Source organism: Corythoichthys intestinalis, chromosome 17 (genome assembly GCF_030265065.1).
Source record: "Corythoichthys intestinalis isolate RoL2023-P3 chromosome 17, ASM3026506v1, whole genome shotgun sequence".
NCBI classification, from domain to species: Eukaryota; Metazoa; Chordata; class Actinopteri; order Syngnathiformes; family Syngnathidae; genus Corythoichthys; species Corythoichthys intestinalis.
This window is the reverse complement of record NC_080411.1, coordinates 13,434,631-13,454,503: the sequence shown is the minus strand read 5'-3', so window position 1 is coordinate 13,454,503 and position 19,873 is coordinate 13,434,631. Positions and strand designations below refer to the sequence as shown.

Here is a 19,873-nt window from a genome sequence, read left to right as displayed (position 1 = left end):
CATTTAAAAAAAAAAAAAAAGTTTTTTAAACAGCAAAACCCTGCCTGAAGGTGAGAGCATGCGAGAGCAGAATTCCAGACGCCATGATTTTAACGAAATATTATCGCGTACTTACCTTGTTTCGATCCAAAAACATGTAGCGTGTATCACGGAGTGTCAAGACACAGCTGTGAATGGCCACAGCTGGATTTTTTGGGGATTTCATGGGTGAAACATGGTAATATAACAAGGGTTGCGATCGATCGCAGACGTCAAGGAGTGGTTGAGATTTTCTTTTTCATATATTTACCCTTTTAAACGTTTTTTTCAATTTTTCTTTGTTTGGATCGATTATTTATCATCTAACATATCGGAGAAAATGTGACGGTAACAAAAAAAAATACAATTAAGCGAAAGTTATGAGGTAGATATCCGTGACTTTTTTACAGACGCCATTTTTTTCATTGTGACATAATTTATTTAGAAGTTTAAATTATGTGAGTGAATAATTTTTTTAAGTCTTTTTTTTTTTTTTAACGAAATATGAGACATCAATTAATGATTCTAAGCTAAAAACGACAGACATTTTGAAGAACAAATATAATTAATTACCTTCGTTTTATGGCTGGTTGAAAGAAAAAGCGGTTGCGCGACGTATGTAAACAGGGGGTTTCAGGGTAAAACGGACAAATTAAAAATCGTTCGGGGGCTTAATGCGCCATAAATCTGCTATAGCAACATATAGAAATATTGTTCTATCAAACACAACAGTTATTTTTGCTTCAAATACAGCAGTTTCTTTTAAAGAGGAGTGCAAGAGCAGAAACTGCTTTTTCAGTCTTGTCTGTGTTTTCCGTCATATATTTCAAACATAACTTTGACTTTATTTTTCGCTTTTGTGACATCGCAAACATCCGAATAATGTTTTCGTTCTACAAAATAACATAAACAACAAGACAAATAGAGCTTTTGATCGCAAAGTAACAGTTTATTTACACATAACTAAACTACTGAACTGTTGAACTATTTGCGCAAATAACAACGGGGAAGGCTCAGGGCTGCTCCCGGTTGAATGAGGTGGCTCCCAGTAATCTGATGAGTCCGGATCAAGATCAGTCTCACTTTAGTCATAATCTTCATCTTCTTCATCGTTGGTTTCAACCTCGGGCTAAGGAGTAACACAACGTGAGCTCCGCAGAACGCGTGTGGAACCTGACGCTGTTGTGGCCGTCACCGTCTGTCTCATCAAGATAGATTTTTTTTAATCCTTCTTTGACGATGGTTTCGTTTTCTTTTCAAAACACTCCTCCAGTGTCATTTTGCCTTTTTTTCCCCGATCGTTCTCCACATTTTTCTTTAATTCTCACGCGTCTTCACAAGATCCCTCCAACTTCCGTTTCCTGACTATTTTTCTTCACTTCCTTTCTTGGCCCGAGATGAGTTCTTATAAATTGGGCTAGTGCCCTCCAGTGGCCAGTTTTATTGCTTTAAAACAGTGCTTCTCAATTATTTTCTGTTATGCCTCCCTCAGGAAGACGTAGACGTTCCGCGCCCCCCCCAACTCTGCCGCCACTGTAAATATACTCTAGTATCATTTGTATATAAAATTGCTATTATTTAAAGTACACCTCTGCATAACACTGTGTTCTTTTTGAAATTAAAGAAAAAAGTAATTCAGATGAACTTACAAGAGTAAAAAAAAAACAACACATCCACACTGTAAAAATACACTCGAGATACATTTTTTGATCGTTTGATACTGAAAAATAAATTTTAATAGAATCAATAAATAATAATTTCAAATTGATTAGCAACATTAACTCAAACAATTTGACCGAAAAAACAAAAACTAATAGAACAAAAACGGCTATGTCATTGGACGGAGCGACAGTTTTTATTTTTGCTGCAGGCAGTATCAGCTCCTCCTGGGGTTACTTGGTATGCAACCTTACATGACGCTGCCAGTGCTCGCTGGTTTACTGATGTAACACTGACAAACCGGGAGGATTGTTGGCAATATTTGGCACATTTTCGCTGAAAAAAATAATCCCTGCTGTCTGCTGCAAACTTTTTAGACAAAGTAAACAGACTGGCCTTTCCTCGTCTCCCACTGTACTAAAAGTCAAGGCCAAATGCTACATACGCTTCGTCATATTTCCTTGTCTTAGCTTTTCATATCTCCAGTGCTCTTTGCTGTGTGCTCGTTTGGTTCAAAAAAATTGCGCACACGCTGAAAATTAGAGCGGCACTGCCACCCAGTGAGTGGATGTGCAATTACATTTTATTCTAGTACGATAAAAAAGTATGTTCCCCAAGGTCACATTCGCCACCTCCGGCATCGCTCTGTGCCCCCCTGGGGGGCCCGCCCCACTATTTGAGAAGTACTGCTTTAAAATGAGTTTTGAGCATTGTGCATTGCAGTTTAGGTGCAATTCAATTCAGTTCAATAAACTTTATTTATCCCTTGGGAGAATTCCCTCAGGGAAATTAGTTTCCAGTGCCCATAACAACACAACAGCAAGAATAAAAAGTATAAGGTGCAAAATGGTAAAAAAGTGCTAGAATAAAAGAGTTTAAGAAACATAAAATTAAATTTAAAATGATATAAGTACCAATGCTACTAACTAATTAATTAAGACGTACAATAAAAATCATAATAACACCAGGCAGACAATAGCAGAACGGCCAAGTTACAAAAACGCTAAAGTGCTAATAGTGCAACAGAACCTAGAGATGCCTCTTGTCAAAAAAAAATGTAAAAGACATAGATACGTTTTTGGGACACTAAAACAATAAAAAATAGAACGTATTTATACGTTTTTGGGAGCAAATGAGTTAATTACTTTTAATGAGTTGTAATAACCCACATAAACACTGCACAAACGCGGCCCGCAAACTTTCATGAGTTGGACACCCTACAGTTAAGTACCGTTTTATCGAGTGCTATCATTCTCGTTAAAAAAAATCACCCCAATTTTGCGGGGGACCTGCAAAGTCATATTAAATAGCAAATCATTCTCTGCGGTTAATGGTTGTGAACGCAACATTTGATCGCGACGCTTCCAGAAGACAGAAGAAAAATACGCTCCCCAGCTTTCAAGCGTGTAATTTTCTATGAGCTTTCTCAAAAGTATGCAGAACCTCGTGGGGTAGAACAATAGACGTCTGCAACTAATTGACACAATCAGAGGCTCGCGCATCTGTCTTATTGACCATTAGCTGAGAATTTACCGCGGACCACCCGGCTTCCAGAGCGGCGAGTTTTCTTTTGGCGGTTTTCGAACACCATTAAAATGTGCCTCGTCGCAGTAAGTGGGACACTATATTATCCATTTATTTTAAAAAAGCAAACAATAAAAGTGAAGGAGAGCGGCCCACATACCCTCCTTGACTTCATCCATGGCGGGCTTAGGGCCATCTTCTCTTTGCTTCAGCGCCTTCAGCTCCTTCTTCAACTGTCGAACTTCTTTGCGCAACTCTTCGCTGGAGGGAAGAGGAACAAACAAATGAACAAAGGAGCATTTGGCAGAACTGTTTGTATCAACGGGTGGTGCTAGGCTCCATTTAAAGGGCCAAAAAAATGAGGCAATGGTTTGTACAACACCATGAATTACCGAGAAATCAGTTTTTTGAACATTAGCAAGGACGAAATTAGCAGTATGAAATAGGTCCGATCTCATCATGTGATCTTTCGTGGCACGCCAGACCCACTTAGAGTCTAGAGAGGTCTCATCTGCCCAAACCACACGGTCCATTTGAAGCCTGGGACCATGTGTATTTTTGTGTGCGACCAAGATTGAGCTTTTTGGCAACAAATACTCTAAGTGGGTCTGGCGTGCCACGAAAGATGCGCATGCTGAAAAGCACCTCATACCCACTGTGAAGTGTGGGGGTGGGTCAGTGATGCTGTGGGGCTGTTTCGCTTCCAAAGGCCCTGGGAACCTTGTTAGGGTGCATGGCATCATGAATGCTTTGAAATACCAGGACATTTTAAATCAAAATCTGTTGCCCTCTGCTCGAAAGCTGAAGATGGTTCGTCACTGGTTCTTTCAGCAAGACAATGACCCTAAACATATGGCCAAATCTACACAGAAATGGTTCACCAGACACAAAATCAAGCTCCTCCCATGGCCATCTCAGTCCCCAGACTTTGATTTGTGGGCAAATGGGGGTTGTACAAAGTATTAACGCCAGGGGTGCTAATAATTGTGACACACATGATTTGATGTCAAATAATTTTTTCTTTATGTGGGATTTTTTTCCCCACTGAATGAATGCACTTGTATTGAAGGTTGGATTTTTCTCGTTTTTTTCCATTAAGGTCCCATATTATCTGAATTAAAAAAAAATATTTGAAGCTAAAAAACACATCTTTTTCAGGGGTGCCAATAATTATGGAGGGCACTGTATATAAAAAAAAATCATCATACGAAAGCCACAATTAGTTTCGTATCTTGAGGTACCAATGTACTGTACTACTTCATTTCTATTCCCATTTCCAATGGGAAAAATTGACTCAATATCCTACTAAATTTGAAGCTGACCAGCGTCGCGACCTTCCACTGTAGTTCATCCCCATTCGCGTTATTTATGAAATGATGTCTCATATTCATGAGTAACCTCTCATCCTCTCTCTTAAGTGGTTTGCGGTATTGAGGAAAAAAGCCCTCATTGGTCATCCGTGTACAGAAGAAGACGAGTGCAACACCTCAGTATGAGTGCCAGTAAATGTTGTTTATACTCTCTCACTTCAAACGTGGAGAGGTTACATAAAGTTTTCTAGCAAAGTGGATAACACCAGTAAGCTGAAGGGGGAGCGACGCGGCCTCCTTGACCCGCGGCGCTGACCCACTTGGCGGGAGGCCTGTAAAGCGGGGCTCCTGCGGGGCGAGAAGTGCCGGTCAGGTCGGCCCGCACTGCAGCACATGACGCAGGCTCGCAGATGTTCTGCTGGGGAGCGACGATGTTTTTCTAAACCTGATATTTAACTCAATGGTTGCCATCGACAACGATACAAGTCCAATCGTGAGTTTATCACTTCAGTCGCTGCCATTCTCCCACTTTAAACGGATTGGACGTCTGTTAATGACAGCCCAAAAGTTAATGGTACGGAAATATGATAAGTTACAACCAACCTACCCATGTAATAAAGAGGCATACGTTTTTTTTTTACTGTTGCAAGGCGGTGGCGACTCACAGATGACTTAACATTTTAGCTTAGCGTTTGACAAATGATGTGTGGCGCGTCCTGCCTCGACACGCCACTTTCGGCAAAATAACAGACGTCTCCATGGCAACGAACAAACAACTGGCTACACAAGCGGGCACCAATAAGAGTAGGCCTGAAAGGGACCAGAAAAGCCCGAGGGTAATATACGGCCTTGAAAGGTGGAAAAGTGCTATATAAGTATAACACCATTTACCATTTACTATAGTGGAGAACGTGTTTGATTATCACAGTTGTTGCTATAAATCTGCCACCAGAGGGTGGTGTTGCACAGTATCGGTATTGAAATGATAAGAATTGAGTAATTTTTTTTTTTTTTTTTTTTTTAAATCACTTGTAAACAGAGGATTGGTTTCAGGGAAAAAAAGATCGGGTTTTTAAAATGTGATTATTTTGAAGTATTAACTCATTGGCTTCCATTGACAGCGATAGACATCCAATTCTGTCAGCGACTGTTTGATTCTGCCAATTCAAAAATATCTTTCAGTAGAAAAAATATAATACAGTGGTACCTCTACATACGATCGCTTCGACACACGAACTTTTCGACATCCGACGTAAAATTTGACTCGCCATTTGTTTCTACATCCGACGACATGCTCGAAATACGACGACAATGGCAGCACTGCAGACGAATGCACGGCGGATTTTCTTGTGTGACAAATCAACACAGGTTTCAGAAAAGGTTGGTACAGGTGGTGAAACAAGGAAAAAGTTGATGCTTACCTTCGAAATGAAGATGCAAATGACAGAAAAATATGAGCGTGGGGTGGGCATCCGTGAAATGGCTCAACAATACATCTCCACGGTCCTCCTCCGACCATCGTTCGCCAGTCTTTATAAATTAAGCTGACAATTCTTATTGTCTCCAAAGAAATCGCCAGCTTCGCCACGTTTTCATCATTTCTTTTACAACTTATTCAACACAAAACGCCTGCTGTCTGCCTCAAATGATGGTGTTCTCAAGAGAACATTCAAAGTGAAAGTGAAACTCAAGCTCACCGGTCTGTTTCTGGCACGTGAGCCCCGCGGTGCGTTCAGGTACACAAAAAAACGTCCGCCTTATTAGAACCCGATTCGTTACACTATTACAGGAATTATTATTATTCTTTTTATTACATTATTCCAATTTTGATTTATAATTTATTTGTTTTGCTACGTGTAATTGCCATTTGTAATAGCACCAGCAGTATTTTTTAAGGATTTAGTGAAGGTTTTTGGGCTGTGGAACGAATTAATGGAATTATAATGTATTCCTATGGGAAAATCCTGCTCGACATACGACCATTTCGACTTACAAACAAGGTCCTGGAACGGATTAACTTCGTATGTAGAGGTACCACTGTATTTGCCTTTATTAAATTAAAAATGACGGGGAAGCGGGTGGCCCGGGGGACCACCTGGATCCCAGGGAGGTGACGATGGCTCCTTTGCTGGGCTAAGGGAGGAGGGGAGGGATGGGCTGCGCTGCACCCACCCCACCCCAACCGCCCTCCCTCCCTCCACAGGCTGGCTGGGCGTGGGCCGTGGTCCTGGGGTGGCGCCCGCGCAGCGTCTCCGCTCGTCTGCTTGCCCGTTCGTGTGTTTGGTAGGGCTCAAACGGAGCTGGATGTGATTGGGTGCGCTCAGGTGGGGGGCCCCGGTGCCGGGGTTGGCGATGGGGCGGCATAAGGTCGGTTGCCGACGGGCTTACACTCACAAGGGATTCACACGATTACTGGTTTCTAGATCACAGAGCTGATTTTGTGCACACTTCACCCCTACCAATCACTTAGCTTATAGACTCCCCTACCCTCCTCCCCTTCTTTCCCTGGTCAACAGGCCCCCCACATGGTGTCAACCAGAAATACATTTAGCTGACGATAGCACCAACATATTCATAATTAGTGTAGGCGTTCAATGTATTGCCTTTTTGTGTTTTTTTCTTTATTTTATTGTGTTTCATTTCTCCTGTTCCCCCATAACCCCTTCCTGTTCTCTGCTTTGTGATAATAAACAAGGTATGTTGAATGATCACAATGGGAGTATGTCATACTCTCAATGTGAAATATTAAAACTGTTCAGACCAACCGGAGACTTAGACTTCCATTCTCTGTGTCAAACAGCTGAACAGGACATATTTATTTTAAAAAAATGTCCCGCATAAACCCTGCTACAATACTGTACATAGTACAAATGAGTTTATCATCCATGCAGAGAAACATCTAAAGATACTGTGCAGCTGCTGTCCCTCTCCCAGACTGAAAAAAAAAAGGAGTGAAACTCAAAAGAAAGAGCTGCGGGTGATTAACTTTTCATAAAGAACGCATGAGGTGACTGGCGGCGCTCCAACAACTCCCCAGTGGGTTCAGAACCTCCACAAGATTCGGTTGTCTGGCGAGAGTCTGAGTCTGATACGGGAATTTCACCGTGCTTAAAAATAGCTACGCGATGACTGCACGCCTCGTCGAAAACTATCGTTTTCCAAAATGCCGACGCGGGCGTTACTTTTCGTTTTGGGACTCTTCCGAATTTGCGTTTCGACGGCCTTCGAGTGATAAATAAAGGCCAACTGTTCAAATAAAGCGTCTGTTGAAATGAGTTAAAGGTATATTAAAACAAGTCAAACTTAACACCTCGCCATGTGTCTGCGCAAGGAGGAGACCGCAAGGATGGCAGCGGCGGGCTCTCGTAACGACCGAGTGAGTGAGGAGGTAGGGGGTGCATTCGGCAGCTTGGGCCCGGGGCCAAACAGAACTGCGAGCCTAAGAGCAGGAATCCAAACCTGCACGCAGGAATGTGCATGACTCGGCAGAGCGATCCAGACCGACGCGCGGCCCACCACGAGTCCCTGTTTTACAACGCCGTCTGCCTCGCGAGGTCCCCCGCACCACAGCCCCCCGACCCCCTTCCTATCTGGCCGCTGTCATGACGCCAGACGGCAGAGCGTCAGCAAAATACTGCAAATGTATACAGTAAGATACAGTGTGTTTTTTATCTACAGTGGAACCTATAGGGCAATGGTGTTCAAACTTTTTTAGGAATTTGAACAGGAATCTGAATGTCCTGATGGTTTCAACACTTTTAACGTAAAACATGGGAGTTTGATATACAGTGGTACCTCTACATAAGACATTAAATTGGGTTCTTGTATGTAGTCTCGTAGCCCAAAAATTCCGTAAGTAGAGACGTATTTTCCATGTAAATGCCCTAATCCGTTCCAAGCAATACCAAAACGCAACATGAAATTTTATAATAGAGGTAAAACCGGAATAAAACAACAGCCAAAGACATTTGAATCATTCCATATACAGTGGGGCAAATAAATATTTAATCAACCACGAATTGTGCAAGTTCTCCTACTTGAAAAGATTAGAGAGGCCTGTAATTGTCAACATGGGTAAACCTCAACCTTGAGAGACAGAATGTGGAAAAAAAAACCAGACAATGACATTGTTTGATTTTTAAAGAATTTATTTCCAAATTAGAGTGGAAAATAAGTATTTGGTCACCTACAAACAAGCAAGATTTCTGGCTGTTAAAGAGGCCTAACTTCTTCTAACAAGGTCTAACGAGGCTCCACTCGTTACCTGTTTAACTCATTATCGGTATAAAAGACACCTGTCCACAAACTCAGTCAGTCACACTCCAAACTCCACTATGGCCAAGACCAAAGAGCTGTCGAAGGACACCAGAGACAAAATTGTAGACCTGCACCAGACTGGGAAGACTGAATCTGCAATAGGTAAAACGCTTGGTGTAAAGAAATCAACTGTGGGAGCAATTATTAGAAAAAGGAAGAAAAACAAGACCACTGATAATCTCCCTCAATCTCGGGCTCCATGCAAGATCTCAACCCGTGGCGTGAAAATGATAACAAGAACGGTGAGCAAAAATCCCAGAACCACACGGGGGACCTAGTGAATAACCTACAGAGAGCTGGGACCACAGTAACAAAGGCTACTATCAGTAACACAATGCGCCGCCAGGGACTCAAATCCTGCACTGCCACACGTGTCCCCCTGCTGAAGCCAGTACACGTCCAGGCCCGTCTGCATTTCGCTAGAGAGCATTTGGATGATCCAGAAGAGGACTGGGAGAATGTGTTATGGTCAGATGAAACCAAAACAGAACTTTATGGTCGAAACGCAGGTTCTCGTGTTTGGAGGAGAATACTGAATTGCATCCGAAGAACATCATACCCACTGTGAAGCATGGGGGTGGAAACATCATGCTTTGGGGCCGTTTTTCTGGAAGGGGACCAGGACGACTGATCTGTGTAAAGGAAAGAATGAATGGGGCCATGTATCGAAAAATTTTGAATGAAAATCTACTTCCATCAGCAAGGGCATTGAAGATCAGACGTGGCTGGGTCTTTCAGCATGACAATGATCCCAAACACACAGCCAGGGCAACAAAGGAGTGGCTTCGTAAGAAGCATTTCAAGGTCCTGGAATGGCCTAGCAAGTCTCCAGATCTCAACCCCATAGAAAATCTGTGAAGGGAGTTGAAAGTCCGTTTTGCCCAATGACAGCCCCAAAACATCACTGCTCTAGAGGAGATCTGCATAGAGGAATGGGCCAAAACACCAGCAACAGTGTGTGAAAAGCTTGTGAAGAGTTACAGAAAACCTTTGGCCTCCGTTATTGCCAACAAAGGGTACATAACAAAGTATTGAGATGAACTTATGGTACTGACCAAATAGTTTTTTTCCACCATGATTTTAAATTCTTTAAAAATCAAACAATGTGATTTTTTGGATTTTTTTCCCACATTCTGTCTCTCATGGTTGAGGTTTACCCATGTTGACAATTACAGGCCTCCCGAATATTTTCAAGTGGGAGAACTTGCACAATTAGTGGTTGATCAAATACTTATTTGCCCCACTGTACCTAACCTAACTGTTATTACCTGTAATAAAGTCGATAAAACATAATGCAAAAGAAAAAAAATATTTATCTTACCTTTCGAGTGAGGCAATGCCCTCTTTCACGAGATGGTGCTTATCACCGATCTCACACTTCGTGACACAAAAACGCGAGGTGACCTGTGCTCTCATGTGCTACTAATGTATATTAAAAAAAGGCATGGCCGATATTTTTTTGCCGATTCCGATACTTTGAAAATTACGTGATCGGACCCGATCGCTCGGCATCCTGCTCGATCGGGACATCTCTAGTTGTTATTGTTTTTTTTTTTTAATTAGGAGAAAGCAGCGAACAGGAACGGCTTATGGGGGGACAAAAAAGAAGGTGGCAGATAGAAGAGGAGAAGAACAAACATATGCTACCTATGAAAATATTGGTGCTATAGTTAGCTATTAGAAAATTTTGCTTTCTCTATTTCATTGAAAACTTCCCAAATGATATTTTAGTGAGAAACATGAATTCAATGATCAAATGATGTCGCAGGCTAGCTCTGGCCCCCAGGCCCTAAGTTTAACACCTGCGCGCCGAAGAATTTCACTGTACTTTTTTCTTTATTCTCGATTCCCAGGCGTGCATGTCTGTCTGGAAGCTTTTCCAGCCAGCCAGGGCGCGAGCACCCCGTGCAGAGCAGATGTGCTGCACTGGGCCCGAGTTCTGTAAACCTGGCAGCTCCCAAACGTACACAATCCCGCCGCCAAGCACTGGATTATCTCAAGTGGTTTTCCACACACACACGCACACACAACATTGGGCTGCATAACTCGCGAATCTGCAAGGCCTCAGCAAGTGAGAGCGCGTCGGCCGGCGTCCAATGAAGATGCAGCTCTCCTGGCTGGACAACGCGTGATGTCTGATGACCCACTTTGGATGTAGATGATCCAGGGCGTGCCGTCATTGACTTTGCGGCTCGTGTATGTTGATGATGTAATACAACAATGTAATATGACTGTTAAGGTCTCAAACTTTTCATGGAGTTAGACAAGTTTAGGCACCTCACCGGAAATTATTCTGGGATATTGTACAAAACAACTAGAAAACAAGCTATTTTCATCCTTCGGCTGTGAATGAGTTCATCATTAGTAGACGTCCAATCCGTTTAAACCGGGAGGGTGGCATTCATTGGCTGCCATCCGTCACGCTTCAAACGTCTATGGCCATCAGTGGCAGCCAATGCCAGGCAATGAGTTCATTTTGAGCAGTGTTGTTTTTAGCAGCTCTTTTAATTTTTGTTTTAGTCTTCTAGATCAGTGTTTTTCAACCTTTTCTGAGTCAGAGCACGTTTTTACATTGGAAAAAAATCTCGCGGCACGCCAAAAACCAAAAGTGTTCCAAAATTACTTTCTGTATATCATTTTTAATTATAAATAATTTCTCAATATTTATACCTACTCAGTTTGAAACCTGTTTAGATGAATACAAAGCCAATATCCTGGCAGGAATCTTCTTCAACAGCACTCCGTCTCTCTCTGTTTTTATTTATTTTTTATTTTTTGTAGCAGTTAGGCTTAAAAAGCTCTGAGTTATCAGACAGGGGGACTTTAGCAATGTCTTTAAACTAGGGCTGTCAAACGATTAAAATTTTTAATCGAGTTAATCACAGCTTAAAAATTAATCGTAATTAATCGCAATTCAAACCATTGATAAAATATGCCGTATTTTTCTGTAAATTATTGTTGGAATGGAAAGATAAGACACAAGACGGATATATACATTCAACATACTGTAAGTAAGTACTGTATTTGTTTATGATAACAATAAATCAACAAGATGACATTAACATTCTGTTAAAGCGATCCATGGATAGAAAGACTTGTAGTTCTTAAAGGATAAATGTTAGTAGAAGTTGTAGACATTTTATATTAAAACCCCTCTTAATGTTTTCGTTTTAATAAAATTTGTAAAATTTTCAATCAAAATATAAACTAGTAGCTCGCCATTGTTGATGTCAATAATTACACAATGCTCATTGTGCTTAAACCCATAAATTCAGTCGCACCAAAGCGCCAGCAGAGAGAGACAAAAAACACAAGTAACAAGTGGACATGTCACTGTGCTGTCATTTTAATCTGTTTGAGCGGGGCATGTGTGTTAATTGCGTCAAATATTTTAACGTGATTAATTAAAAAAATTAATTACCGCCCTTTAACGCGATAATTTTGACAGCCCTACTGTAAACGCATCAGGGCCGAGGATCTCGCAGACAATGGCTTTGCAAACAGGTAGTATTAATGTCTCTGCCACAGTGTGGGACATTTTGAATTCAGCAACAAGTTCAGCAACAAGGCTTTGAGGGCTTTCTAATTTACCTTTGTAGTTTTTTCTAAAAAAAAAAAAAAAAAAACTTGCCTGTTTCTCACGGAAGTCACGGAACTTTCGTTTGGTGATGACGTTTAAACTTGCTTGGCACCACGCCGCTATCGGATAGGTGGTCGTGTCGCGTTCAAGAACTGCTCGGATTTCTAGCCAACCTTGCGGTCCTCGACAATGTGTTGGAATAAAACACATTGGAATAAAACACAGAGGGGAGGATTGACGGTCATCACATATGGATAAGGTGGCTGGTGGCTAGAAATCCGAGCAGTTCTTGAACGCAACACGAGCAATACCTTGCTCATCTGCACACGACCGCAACCTTCTACCCACTCCTTCCTTCCTATTGCAATGCCGCCCACGACGTAAAAAAAAAAAAAAAAAAAAAAAAAAAAAAAAAAAAAGGGATATTGAGTCATTTCTCGCGGCACACCTGACGATCTCTCACGGCACAATGGTTGAAAAACACTGTTCTAGATAAAAATACTCATTAGTCTTGGTCATATTTTTGTCATTTCAAAATGTGTTCGTCTTTGTCTAATTTTAGGCTACGTCTACCCTAGAACAGATAATTTTCCCCAGGGTATTTTGCCGACTATTTTTATACCTGTCCTCACTTCGTTTAAGGTGCGTTTGAGGGCCTCCCTGCTTCTGCAAGGTACACCTGCATTTGCGCAAACTACGCATGCGTAAAAAGGGAAGCCTCATGTGTTACGTCATCGCCCGCGCGGTTTACCTCAGAAACAGAAACTCATTCCTACCCCGCGGCATATTTCGAAAATACAACGCCTTCTAGACTGTCATTATTTTGTGATCAGTTTTTTCTGTGATCGCAATTGAAAGCATCGCACAGGAGCGAGAGTGGAAAGGAGAGCACGCTCTGCTTTTACGAGCAGGCGCGGTGTTGTGATTTAAATATTTATAAAACAACGGAAGCCTGACATCATTACTTGGGATTTTACAATCGATGCTCAGTTGCGCTCTCACCACTTGGAAAATAACAAATAGAAGAATATGGTGTATATTTCCTGGAAGCAGCAACCAGGACTGCTTGTGCATAAAAGTGGCGATCCTGGAAGTGGCAACAGTTTTGACAGGCAGAAATGTCTGGGAAAAAAACTGATCGCGCGCCTCTTTGACTAGGGGAACCACGCAGGTCACCTTTTGGGGTTTACTTTTCCTCTTTGCATTTTTATATACAGTACTCATGTTTGGTCGGCATTGAGTTGGGAGGAGCCAGCCGAGCAGCTGGCTGACTGGAGTCAACTCGGGAGATGAGCTCTGTAAATAACGGTCATCTCCACCTCAACCACGATGGGAGGACCCCAAATGGGCACTGAATTGAAGCATGTTATTTAGACATAGTTTGAAGGTTTAAGAAAAATGTGTGCAAACGAAAAGAGGAGCAAGAATGCCACGTCGTGGTCGTCCGCCTCCATTGTTTATGATGCTGTCATGCTGCATTAAAAACAGCGACCGCATGACGTCCCTTCCTGAGTATCCGAATGTTGTACGGAGACAGCAGTCCATATTAGGTGGCGCGTAGGCAGCGGCTAACATTATCCGTCTAACAACTAATCCAGATAATAGGCATACTAGGTTAGCCACCATGCCGTATAGTCCAAATAATTGCACGTTTAAGGCCATTATCCGTCCAAGTGTAGACGTAGCTTTAGTCATATTTTTGTCATTTCAAAATGTGTTCGTCTTTGTTTAATTTTACTTGACGAAAATCTCATACAAATTTCGTCTAGTTTTATTTGACAGCAGAGGTGGATAGTAATGCGTTACATGTATTTGGTTAAATTTACTTGGGTAACTTTTTGAGAAAAATGTATTTCTAAGAGTAGTTTACTCAGCTATACTTTTTACTTTTACTTGAATAGATTTGTGAAGAAAAAAACGCTACTCTTACTCAGCTACGTTGGGCTACACAACAGTAATTACATTTTTCCTCTTTGTTCAACATTTAAGATGTATTATTTTTTTGCCAGCGATGCCAAGAGTAGAGACGTGCCTGGTGTATTACCGGGGTAGCTCTACCGATTCCACCAATAAGACGTCACAACAATGATCACCTGACTCCATTATACCAAAAAGACGCAAGCTTGCCATTCTATTTTCACACCAGCCTGTTCAAGCATGTGGTGTCTTTAAAGCACCGTAAAAAATTAGGTATTTGATATCGAGCGCTGCCCTCAACATGACTCCAAAGCGCTGAGTTTAACCTCTCTCTCTTTTTTTCTTTGGCTCTGACTGACCACAGAGAACCGGAGATATGATCCTTTTAATTTGAAAATAGTAATTATTAAGAAACGCTTCACAATTCAAACTCGAAACTATTTTCTCCTTTAGAGGGCAGTCATGCTCTTTCGACGAATCATGCTTAATTTATGTATTTTTCTTTAGCTTTCTTTGGCTTAATGTTGTTATGTAATTGGTTGTTGTACATTATTATTATAGCAATAGTTAATATAAATTTGTGCACAGAAAAAAAATACCATTGTTCAAAAAAAAAATCCAACAAAAATATAAGCACAACGGTACTCATCACTTTAGTATTCTTTTCACTAAATACTTTTTTATTTGTACTTGAGTACATTTTTTTGGACGACTACTTTTACTTTTACTTGAGTAATATTATTTTGATGTAACGCTACTCTTTACTAGAATTTTTGGCTACTCTACCCACCTCTGGTTGACAGTTACTCATATGTTTTGGTCTGTAAAGTTTAAAGGTTTTAGTCCAAAAATTAAAGGCTTCCAACAATTTCAAATGGCGAACACGTATTGCAGCTTCTACAAGGACAACGCCCACTTGGTAAAGATAATTCACACTCAGCAGGAAAAGCAATACATCATTTTCAATTACACCCACCTGGAAGCCACGAACTGTTGTCTGAGCGTTTAACAGTGGGATGTCTGGGATTATTTGTTGTTGTTGTTGCTATTCTTAGAGTCAAGTCAGAGGTTGCTTGCAATTAGTATTTCCCAGTAATTGCTCATTTAACGAACAAAACAGCTGAAGTGGGCTTTTCGCTGAATGCCATTTCGCCAACAGGCTCTCCTCTAGATTTACTGACCAGAAAAGCCAAGTGGCTCAGCTTTAGACTGGCCAGTGTTTTAAGAGGACGCTTGACATTTTGAAGCTAATGCTAACGCGAATGCTCGGGGTTACATTTAGCCTCTGACAATCAATCAGCACAGACCTTTAAAAGCTAAAGCAACATTGCATATTCTCTCTTGCCAAGATAAGAAAAAACAATCTTATCGTGTTTCCAAACAAGCAAGATGGAGCGCAGCTTAGCTTTATACACATCCTGAACTCTGACGAGGAGAGTAAGGGAGCAGCGCAGCACATTTTACGAGTGACATGATCCAAACACGTTGTAGCTGACGTACTCCACGTACAATATGAAAATGTCACACCTTTTGAACATATGACAGAAACGACATTGCATTTTCGTCTCGTTGTCAACTCGTGAGATGAAAACTGGCATTTGTCTTGTTATGTTCAAGTCTCCCAAGCCACGTTTTTAGCTTGTCAATGTGACATCACAATCATGAAAAAATTGTCGACGAAATATTTTCGTTATTATCATTGTTGACGAAAACGACACTGATTTTGAGGTATTCACGACATCTCCTGTTGATTTTCGGTCACTTCTTGTCAATTTTGAGGCATTTACGGGTCACTTACGGTTGATTTTGGGTCACTGAAAAGGAAGTGAATGAAGAATGTCCCCAAATGAATAGGAAGTGACTCAAAATCAACAGGAGGTAACCCGTATATGCCCACAAGATTGGCTGTGAATGCTCTGGTTTCAGTGCCACTGATGGCACTAGACGCTCAATCCAGTCAAAATGAATTGTATGTCTAATGCCGTCAATGGCATCGAGTGAGCTCACATAGACATTATTCTAATAGAAGATTTTGGTACCAACATGTTGTTTTCTTTTAATTTTTAAACAGGGACACCTTTTTAAAACGATATATCGAGGGCATATAGATAACCTTTTTGTCATATCTGTATGCCTTCTCAGTTCTTTTTTCATTCCAGCATCTGATTCAGCTGGATGGGCGGGGCCGTTGCAACACACCTGTGGCGCATTTGGAGCGCTCATTATTTAAGGACTCCGGCCACAGTCTGCGAGTGTCGGACTATTGCTTGTTTGCTTGCTACTTGCCTTGCTTACCGCCTGTGTGTTCATCGTCAGCCTTCGAGTTTCCCGACGTTCTACGGTCGTATTTTGGTTTGGTCATCTTTACACTAGTGCTCTTTTGGGCTTGGTAGTTAGATTCTTGTACTGTTATATTCATGCATTTTTCGCGTGCTCCCTTTGTTGTACTGTATTATTATACTCGCGTTTATTGGCGTGCTCTCTCAGTTTGTTATATCCGCATTTTTCGCGTGCTCCCTTTGTTGTACTTTATTATTACACTCGCGTTTATTGGCGTGCTCTCTCAGTTTGTTAAACCCGCATTTTTGGCGTGCTCCTTTTGTTGTACTTATTAAATACAAACGTTCTCTATTTCTGTTTCTTGGTCTGTGATTTGGATCCGCCTCAACGGCTTGCCGTTCACAACAGAATAGTCCGACCATATGGATCCCACAGACTCGGAAAGTATTCGACATGTGCTCGCGGAACACGGGCATATGATCAGCAGGAATGATCAGTCATTGCGTGCATTAGTGAATGTGATCGGCTCGCTAACTACAAGAATTGAGAATATGACGTCACCTGTACAGCCCGTTGACGCTGCCGCGGCGCCCGATCTATCCACCCCGTCTCCAGTGGGCTCGCCGGCGGCTTTTCGGGAGCCGTTGTTGCCACACCCCCATCGTTATGAGGGAGAGGCAGGTGCTTGCCAACTATTTTTGCACCAGTGCTCCCTTGTGTTCGACCAACAACCTCAAACGTTTGCGAGTGATAGATCCCGTGTAGCGTATGCAATGAGCCTCCTTGCCGGTAAAGCTGCAACATGGGCCATGGCGGTAAGCAACTCAAGACCCGCGATCCGTCATTCATTTGAAACTTTTAAGACTGAGCTCGTGAGAGTTTTCGATCATCCGGTTAAAGGCAAGGAGGCAGCCAGCCGCCTGCTGGATTTTTCCCAAGGCGATCTGACCGTAGCGGATTACTCTATTCAGTTTCGCATTTTGGCCGCGGAATGCGGTTTTGAGGAAGCAGCGCTGTGTGGTATTTTTCGGCGCGGGCTGTCTTCGGCGGTTAAAGACGAGTTGGCGGCCCGGGATGACTCATCGAATCTGCAGGAGCTGATTGAGTTGTCCGTAAATTTGGGTCATCGTCTAAAAGAGCGTGAGAGAGAGAGAGCTGCGGAGCATCGGGAACGTCGCGGGTCAACGCCGCATAGCAGCCCGACGGCGGCCGGTCCGGACGGCTTCATCAAACCACCGTTGGTCTCTACGTCGACACGTAGGCCGGTACCGACGGGGAAGGAGCCAATGCAACTCGGCGGCGGACATCTTTCTGCGGCGGAGCGACGAAGACGGATGATGGCAGGCTTGTGTCTGTTTTGTGGCTTGCCGGGGCACCGTGTCGCCGCTTGTGACGCCGCCCCTTCGCATCGACTGGAATCTTCGTTGCCTGGGGCTCCCCTCGCCCGAGGGGGTACTAGTACGAGGTTCGTACAAGACAGCAATCCCTCAAGTGAGTTGCCTTTGGACGAGTTGAAGGAACAAAGAGACTCCCAAGGTGTGGTGAGACTGCAATTGCCGGGAGAAGTGTCGCACGGTGGGGTTCACTTTAGTTTTACTGCTCTAATTGATTCAGGGGCAGATGACTGTTTTATAGACCAGAGTGTTGTTGACGCGCTTAAATGTCCTTTAATAAGACTCGCTAGGCCCAAAAGGGTTTTAGACCTCAATGGGCGCCCTCTGGCGGACGTGAAGTTTATTACGCCCCCGCTCAAATTAAAGTTGTCTGGGAATCATTTTGAGGCCCGTAGCTTCTGGGTTATGCCGTGCAAATCGGCTCCGGTCGTGCTGGGACTCTCCTGGTTGAAAGTGCATAATCCTAATATTGACTGGGCGAAGACTCAAATAGTTGCTTGGAGTACGTTCTGTTATGCGCACTGTTTACGTTCGGCGTGTCTACTTCCCGGTCAAGAAAAAACTGCTACCGAGCCTGCTAATTTGAAAAATGTTCCCGCCGAGTATCATGATCTCCAGCGTGTATTCAGTAAAGAGCAGGCTGGTACCCTGCCCCCGCACCGTCCTTACGACTGTGCCATTGATCTGCTGCCCAATGCACCGTTGCCCAGTTCGCGATTATACAAGGTCTCTAGACCGGAGCAGGAAGCTATGAGGGAATACATCTCCTCTTCCTTGGCTTCGGGCCTTATTCGCCCTTCGTCCTCTCCTTTGGGGGCGGGGTTTTTCTTCATTGGCAAAAAAGATGGGGGACTTAGACCGTGCATCGACTACCGGGGTCTCAACGAGATTACTGTTAAAAATAAATACCCGTTACCGTTGTTGGATTCGGCTTTCGCGCCGCTAAAATCTGCCACCATTTTCACCAAATTAGACTTGCGCAGCGCTTACCACTTGGTCAGGATTCGTGAAGGAGACGAGTGGAAAACCGCATTTAAAACCCCGCTTGGGCATTTTGAATACTTGGTCATGCCTTTCGGTCTGACAAATGCGCCCGCAGTGTTTCAGAGCCTCATTAATGACGTATTGCGGGACATGCTAAATGTGTTCTGTTTTGTTTATTTGGATGACATCTTAATTTTCTCCAGAAGCTTGCAAGAACATCGCCAACATGTCCGGATAGTTCTGCGAAGACTGTTGGAAAACCGGTTGTTTGTTAAGGCCGAGAAGTGTGAGTTTCACCGTGAGTCAATGCAGTTTCTCGGTTTTGTTGTGGAAAAAGGGCAGCTAAGGCCTGATCCAGCAAAAATTCAGGCGGTGGCAGAGTGGCCCACCCCCACCTCACGTAAACAATTACAACGTTTCCTCGGGTTTGCTAACTTTTACAGGCGTTTTATCCGCAATTATAGTATGAGGGCCGAGCCCCTTACCAGGTTGACCTCTAACAAGCGACCATTTGTGTGGTCCTCTGTGGCAGAGGCCGCATTTGTAAGCCTTAAACGAGCGTTCACAAACTCACCTGTCCTTGTTCATGCTGACTCAGATCTCCCTTTTGTGGTCGAGGTTGACGCATCGAGTTCCGGAGTGGGGGCCATCCTTTCCCAGAGGTCTGCAGTCGACCAGAGGCTGCACCCCTGTGCATTCTACTCCCGCCGCCTCAGCCCGGCCGAGGCGAATTATGATGTTGGCAACAGGGAGCTGCTCGCTATAGTCCAGGCATTGCAGGAATGGAGACACTGGTTGGAGGGCACTGAGGTACCGTTCCAGATATACACAGACCATAAGAACTTGGAATACCTTCGTGCAGCCAAGCGCCTCAACTCTCGCCAGGCCCG

General features: G+C 43.1%; 1 protein-coding gene across 1 annotated transcript in view; it reads right to left on the bottom strand.

Annotated features, from left to right (window-relative positions):
• cwc27 (CWC27 spliceosome associated cyclophilin) overlaps positions 1–19,873 on the bottom strand; it is a 63,272-nt gene that overhangs the window by 20,796 nt on the left and 22,603 nt on the right. Inside the window, exon 11 of the mRNA XM_057819004.1 lies at positions 3,362–3,462. Coding sequence (XP_057674987.1) covers positions 3,362–3,462 — 101 coding nt within the window. The remainder of the gene's footprint in view (positions 1–3,361; positions 3,463–19,873) is intronic.